At 41.8% G+C, this 6690-nt stretch overlaps 4 protein-coding genes across 4 annotated transcripts in view; 2 read left to right on the top strand and 2 right to left on the bottom strand.

The window, feature by feature from the left end:
- Positions 1–1299, bottom strand: part of CBG21259 — a gene marked incomplete at both ends in the record, with an annotated part of 2154 nt that extends 855 nt beyond the window's left edge. Inside the window, 4 exons of the mRNA XM_045236141.1 lie at positions 117–454; positions 543–793; positions 1049–1112; positions 1162–1299. Of these exons, the coding sequence (XP_045097265.1) occupies positions 117–454; positions 543–793; positions 1049–1112; positions 1162–1299 (791 nt within the window). The remainder of the gene's footprint in view (positions 1–116; positions 455–542; positions 794–1048; positions 1113–1161) is intronic.
- Positions 1300–2270: 971 nt separating this feature from the next.
- Positions 2271–3305, top strand: Cbr-rpl-15 (the record flags this gene model as incomplete). The annotated part of the gene is made up of 3 exons (XM_002648899.1): positions 2271–2442; positions 2637–2773; positions 3000–3305. The coding sequence occupies 3 exons, from the start codon at positions 2271–2273 to the stop codon at positions 3303–3305; spliced, it is 615 nt and encodes a 204-aa protein (XP_002648945.1).
- A 153-nt stretch (positions 3306–3458) lies between these two features.
- On the top strand, positions 3459–4099 carry CBG21257 (the record flags this gene model as incomplete). Its single annotated transcript, XM_002648898.1, has 3 exons — positions 3459–3524; positions 3567–3683; positions 3956–4099. 3 exons carry the CDS (start codon positions 3459–3461, stop codon positions 4097–4099), a joined length of 327 nt encoding a protein of 108 aa, XP_002648944.1.
- Positions 4100–4271: 172 nt separating this feature from the next.
- Positions 4272–6399, bottom strand: CBG21256 (the record flags this gene model as incomplete). Its single annotated transcript, XM_002648897.1, has 6 exons — positions 4272–4333; positions 4446–4607; positions 4656–4796; positions 4848–4953; positions 5498–5966; positions 6203–6399. The coding sequence occupies 6 exons, from the start codon at positions 6397–6399 to the stop codon at positions 4272–4274; spliced, it is 1137 nt and encodes a 378-aa protein (XP_002648943.1).
- Positions 6400–6690: the final 291 nt, after the last annotated feature.

Below are 6690 nucleotides of genomic sequence, written 5' to 3'. Positions count from 1 at the left end.
TTCGCTACATGAATAACCCCATTAGCTTGCTATGATGGTGGTCTAATTTCAATGAAAATAGCTGAAAACCCCAATTATTAGAGGCTCATAGCTCTCATAGCTCGCTTCGCTCGCACTCACTAGCTCCCAGCGCGGATCCAGGTGGCAAGAAGAATGTTCCAATGTTGGCCATAAAAACCACTCCGAATCCCATCGCCAATGGTCCAGACATCATCAAGAATTTCTCGGATGGAGCAGTGATTGCAGTGGCTGATAGCCCTCCAACAATTCCAGCAGTGTACCAAGCAGCACGAGTCAAAATAGGGCCTCCCATGAAGCAAAGAGGGGCGAGCACGGCTCCCATCACACCGCAATGGAGAGCCCAGGCCAGATGCTTAACGAGTGTGTTATCGTAGTCAATAGATCTAGCCAGCATTCCAGAAGCAATCATCACGGCCATAGTTCCGAAGAGGGACTGAAAATAGGGATTCAGCTTGATTTTCTTGAATTTTTGGAGTCGAATTTCTAGAAAAGTCGATTTTTTCAAAAAAAAAATCACCTACCATAAGCCCTCCACCAGCAGTCAATCTCATCAAAGCGGGACTTCTCGAAGCGGCGACTCCACTGGCGGCAGTCAAAGCGATACTTCCAGCCAAATAGGTGTACGTCGAGCTGATTCTTTCTCTAACGTAGGATGGCCAGATGGCACTCTTCTGAAGGATGGATTGCTCTTTGGAGACGAGTCCATAGTACATCAGGGCGCCAACACCGAACACAGATGCTCCGGCGAGAGCATACGTTCCGTAGAGGAATGCTGGAAAATTGATTTTTAGGGGTCGGGGAGCGATTTATATTATTTTTGAAATCATTGAAACAGCGTAAAATGGGTATTTTTTATTGAAGAAATATCCCAAAATCGAATTTTTCAATTTTTAGAAAATTGGAAAAATGACCCAAAATTTGAATTTTTTCGACTTTTCTGAGAGAAATTTCTTGTAGATTTTCCTTTTCTGATGCAATTTCAGTTATTTTCAGCGATTTCCAGCCATTTTTAGCTTCGAAAACCCACGCTTCCCGGTAGTTGGACCCAGAAGTCTCTCCTTGAGCGTCGGCCCGGTTTTGACTCCAAATCCCTACAAAGTATCAATTCAAAATCTTAATTTTTCAATTTAAAAAGCTCACTTGATTGAATCTCGTGCCGAAACCCGACTGATTTCCACTGTATCTGGCCGATTTGGCGGTGGAATTGGCGAAATATCGTACTCCCGAGGTGAGATTCACCCCGATTCGTGGTGCAGTCATTGTGAGACGAGACAACATTACTGACGACTGAAATTAGATGAAGAATGGTTTGGAAGATTGTTTGTGTGCGAGGAGCAAAATCACGTGGATGATGCAAGATATATGTTATGAAATTAGAAAGTTCTAGAAATCTGGGTGAATTTTCGAAGAAATTTGAATTTTAATACATTCTATGTTGACTGGCAATTTTTTATAGCTTCATGTACCCGATAATTGCGAAATTTGAATTTGAAAAAAAAAGAAAATCGAAAAAATTAACTTTTTCCAGGGTTTTTTCTCATGAAAATTCGATTTCCAACCTATTTTCCACCTATTTTCTTCTCCTTTTTCTAGTTTTTCACCCCAAAAAACCCCATTTTTCTCGAAAAATCCATCAAAAACACCAAAAACCAACACAAAAACAATGTTGTCTCCCTTGTGTCGATTTACGGGGCGGCAACCTTGGTACGAAGCCAGCGGCCGCCGCAATACGGTAAGTGGCGTTGTGGAGCGTGTTGTGGAGTGTGCGCAAAGTGTACAAGATGCGTGTTTTATTTTTGCGGCAGTGTTTTGGGTTGGCCTAAACTTTTTTCGATTATTTTTTCAGCAAAATTAACGAAATTTTTTCGTTTTTCATCCTAAAAATCTATTTTAATCGAGGCGAATTAATTTTCAGACAGAAAAATATAAGATTCGCAGTTTTTTCAAAGAAAAGTCGGTGCTCGTTAAGAATTTCTAGCCTAAAATTAATTTTTTTTCTTGCACTTCGTTTTTTCATCGGTTTCTTCTCTTTTTAATCGCTTTTCATTCTGAAAATCAATTTTAAGTCAGGCCAATCAACTTTCAGACAGAAAACTAGCAGAATCGCTGCTTTTTCTGGGAAAAATCGGCGCTCGTTCAGAATTTCTAGCCTAAAATTAAAATTTTTTCCCTCGATTTTCCGTATTTTTCTCCGATTTAACGCTCGTTACTCGTCTCGCATCTCAAAATTAGTGTTTCTTCCAGAAAACATGGGTGCATACAAGTATATGCAGGAAATCTGGCGCAAGAAGCAGTCAGATGCTCTTCGCTACTTGCTCCGTGTCCGCACGTGGCACTACAGACAATTGAGCGCCGTCCACCGTGTTGTCCGCCCAACCAGACCAGAGAAGGCCCGCCGTCTCGGATTCCGCTCCAAGCAAGGTAAAAATTTTAGAAAATTCAAATTGTTCGAATCGACATGCCACAATGTCTGGGCAAGGTGTCCTGCACCCGCTTGATCAACCTAATCCATTGATGGCTATATAAAATTCATTGATTAATCCCTGTCGAGTTGAATTAGAACTCTTCAGTTTCATCTCATTGATACATTTTAAACTAAATGATCAGTTTTCCAGGATTCGTGATCTACCGCGTCCGTGTCCGCAGAGGAAACAGAAAGCGTCCAGTCTGCAAGGGACAAACCTACGGAAAGCCAAAGACCCACGGAGTCAACGAGCTCAAGAACGCCAAGTCCAAGCAAGCCGTTGCTGAGGTAAAATTGAGATTTTCATGAAATTTGAATAGGGTAGTATGCCACAGTGTCTGGGCAAAGTAGGCTGTTTTTAATAGTACTAACTTAATCCACTGATGGCTATAGGAAAGCATTGTGTAATCCCCGAACACCTCTGTGGTGTATTGGATTCATGACATTGCGACAATTCTTATAACAAAATCCTAGCGAATCGGTAAATAATGAAGATTAATTTCGTTTTTTTCAGGGACGTGCCGGACGTCGTCTCGGATCCCTCCGTGTTCTTAACTCATACTGGGTTGCTGAGGATTCCACCTACAAGTTCTACGAGGTTATCCTGATCGATCCATTCCACAAGGCCATCCGCAGAAACGCTGAGCTCCAATGGATTACTAAGCCAGTCCACAAGCACCGTGAGCAGAGAGGACTCACCTCCGCTGGACGCAAGTCCCGTGGACTCGGAAAGGGATGGCGTTTCGCAGCCACTCGCGGAGGATCTCAAGCCAAGAACTGGAAGAGAAAGAACACCAAAGTTTTCCACCGCAAGCGATAAATCTTGTTATGTTTTGTTTTGGACTTGTTCCGAAAATAAAATGGTTGTTTATAATCTCAGTTGTTTTATCTTCATAATTACCTTTAAAATTTTGAAAAAAAGTTTTTGTTGAACACTTGAATCCAGGACTTTGCAGTTCTAATGAAAAGAGTCATGAGCACATTGAGTGAAGGTCCAGTGGCACGTCTTCTCTGGGACAAGTTGTCGACGGCGTTTCAGGTATCAAAGATCTTTTTTCTTCATTTAGAATCAAATTTCCAGCCAAAACATCTCGAGGTAGAATGCGAAAGTCATCTGCATAACGTGCCAAAAGGAGCCGAAATGCACTTCCGAGTGCAAGTCGTCAGCGATGCTTTTGAGGGAAAACGTGTCATTGAGGTAAATAAGGAAGTGAAGCTTTAATTTCTGGCATTTAACGTCTTCTGGAGGGCGAAAGAAGATGAAGAACAACAAGAGAGGCCCAGAATTTCAGCTTTCTCACGTATTCTGTCGGTGAAAATTGAAATTTTGAATTTCAAAAAAGCTTCAAAAACCATAATTCCGCTCGAGACCCGCAAAGAAACGTTTCACGTGCGGCTCTGACATACTGCAGTCCAAAAATTCAAAATCGGATTTTTGTCCTTATTTCGGCCTAAAATTCAAATTTCCAGCGGCACCGTCTAGTGAACACGTGTCTTGCCGAAGAGCTCGCCACCACCGTGCATGCCCTTCGAATCGATGCGATTCCAACGAGCAAATGGGATGGACAGAAGCAGGAAGACAGTCCAACATGCCGCGGTGGATTCGGGAAATGATTGTTTTTGTTATTTTTGTAATTTAAAAGAATTTAAGGACTTTATATATAGCTTCAATGGTATTGTTCTCTTTAAAACAAACACAGATACAGAGAAAACCGGAACATGGAAAACGGGGGAGAACTCGAAACTAGTATTGGAATCAAAACGAAAAAAAAAACCAAAATTATTTTTACAGCATAATCTCGGACATGTTGAATGGGTTGAATCGTTGCAGCTCTTCGCGCAGTTTATCTGAAAATTCGAACTTTAAAGCCTATTTTTTTAGTCGGCGCGCCAACCGAGGTTGTGCATTTGCGCGTCAAAGTGTTTGCGTACGCATGCATTGTATCTTACGACAACTTACCTAAAACCTCATCGGAAGTCTTTTGCCCAACAACAGTGTGTTTTCTCTCGACAGTTTGGTGTTGTGGGGCACGGAAAGACTTGAAATAGGGGTGACGGAGAAGATCACGGGCGGTTTGGCGGCCTTCGAGAAGCTGGAAAAGCAGAGAGCGAGCGTTGAAGTCTGGAAAAAAAATAATTTTTTAAACTTAAAAATTATGAAAATTCTCACCTAAAAGTCCCGAATCACTGCTCCCCTCCAACACAATTCGCCAATCGATATCTTTGGGATTTCTGGACTTGGAAAACTTGAACATTTCCTCTTCGTTCATCAAAAAACGCGAGACAATGGCTCCAATGGAGAGTAGGTCATCTGGAAAACAACCTTTTAATAATTTGCAACCTAAAAAAGAAGTACTCCTACCTCGAAATCTTGCCTCTAGGTGCTCCGACGAGTCATCGCTTTTTCCATAGGAGGAGAGACGAAGTTCCGCGTCGGTGTTGACATAAATCGTGTTGAGCGTGAGATCCTGGAAAAAATAAATTAATTTTTGGAGAAATTATAGTGGAATTGAGCTATAAAATAGCGAAATTAGCCGAAAAATTCCAAAAATTAGGTAGTTAAAATTCAAATTACCGCTCAAAAACCGCTAAATCTGTTCACTTGCGCGTCGCAGTGTCATCGCGGACTTTCCATTCTATTTCACGACAGTTTAGGTCCTATTTTTCCAGACATCTTTCCGAGAAAGGAATGGGCTCTTTTTCCGAGTTTTCGGTCACAAAAAAAAATAGAAGAAATTTTCTAAAAATCGGAAGTTTGATTTTCAGACAAAATAGAGAAAATTATAGCCGAATTTTCAATTTCCGAGAAAATAAATTATTTTGCAAAACAACTTAAGTTCGAATTTCCGTTTTATTCCATACATTCTAATTTGAGTTTTGGTTCCAGAAAACTAAAAAAAAAAGATGTTTTTCGTGAAAAAAAAAACTTCCGATTTTCGACCACTTCCGGGCGTTCCTACTACACGAGCCTACTTTAAAATTCCAAGAACTTTCTAGAACTTTTTCACTAACCCCATGCGCGATTCCATTTTGATGCATCATAGCCACCGCAGCCAACACTTGATGGGTAATCTTAGCCACAACGAAATGGGTCAATCGCTCCTCGACAATATCGCTAAGCCTTCCATCCATTTGTTCCGATACCGTATACAGCGTGGTATCCACCTCGTAAGCTTCAGAAATCGGAAGAATATTTGGGTGGGGGAGAAGACGGCAAAGAATGATATTCCGGTACTCCTTCCGGGCTGTAGCTGGGTCTTGAAGCGAAATCTTTCGAATTGTGACATGTTCACTCTCGAGAAGATCAGTGGCAGAGCAGGAGGCACATGTGGTTCGGGTGCTGGTTCCAGGAATCAACTCAATCGCTTCAAAGCGTCGAGGAAGTAGAAATTCCTCTCCAGACAGGGAAACCTGGTCGAATAGGGACCATGACACTTTCTTGTTCGGAGAACGGGATGGCGAGCTGGTCGGAGAGTTGAAGCTGAAAAATAAGGGGGGTCAAGATACCGTAAACACTCGAGAAGCCCACCCAAACCGTCAACTTTGAGCCCATATATCTCGGAAAGATATAGGAAAATTATCAACTGATAAATTTTTTATCATAAAATTATAAACATTCTATCAGTTGACACATTTTTGATATCTTGCAAAGGAGTCGAGATAATTGAGCTCAAAGTTGACGGTTTTTGAGGGCTTCTATGAAAAGATTAGACTCACTTATTTCTCGAAATCTCACTTCCATCATCTGAAGTCTTCGCTGGAGAATGTTCCATGGAATCTGGGATAGATGAGGTCTCATCATTTGGGTTGTTATACGGGGAAAGAGCTGCCAATCGGAGCTCCTCGGTAGTAGATGAGGATGATGGGGAGGATGATCCGGGTAGACGAAGCCATAATGGGTTGCGGCGCGGCATTTCTGCAAGTATAAAGGAGTGAATGGGCTTGAGAGCCTTGGAAGAAAGTAGGCGGAGCTTAAAGGGGCGGAGTCAGAGAGTTCCAAATTAGCGCTGCTAATTCGGAACGTGGGAACGGAGTTTAAAGGATCAAGTTTCGAAAAGGAAGGAATCAAATGCAAAAAGAAGAAGGTCACAAGAGAAGGAAAAAAAGTTGCAATGCATTTTTCATTTCTCGTGACATCCTTGAGGACCTCAAGACCTCATTTATTCAGTTCTACTCGGATTGCAAACAACATGGATATCTGGGTT

This window comes from Caenorhabditis briggsae (assembly GCF_000004555.2).
Source record: "Caenorhabditis briggsae complete genome, chrIV, whole genome shotgun sequence".
Classification (NCBI taxonomy): Eukaryota; Metazoa; Nematoda; class Chromadorea; order Rhabditida; family Rhabditidae; genus Caenorhabditis; species Caenorhabditis briggsae.
This window is presented reverse-complemented; position numbering and strand designations above follow the sequence as displayed.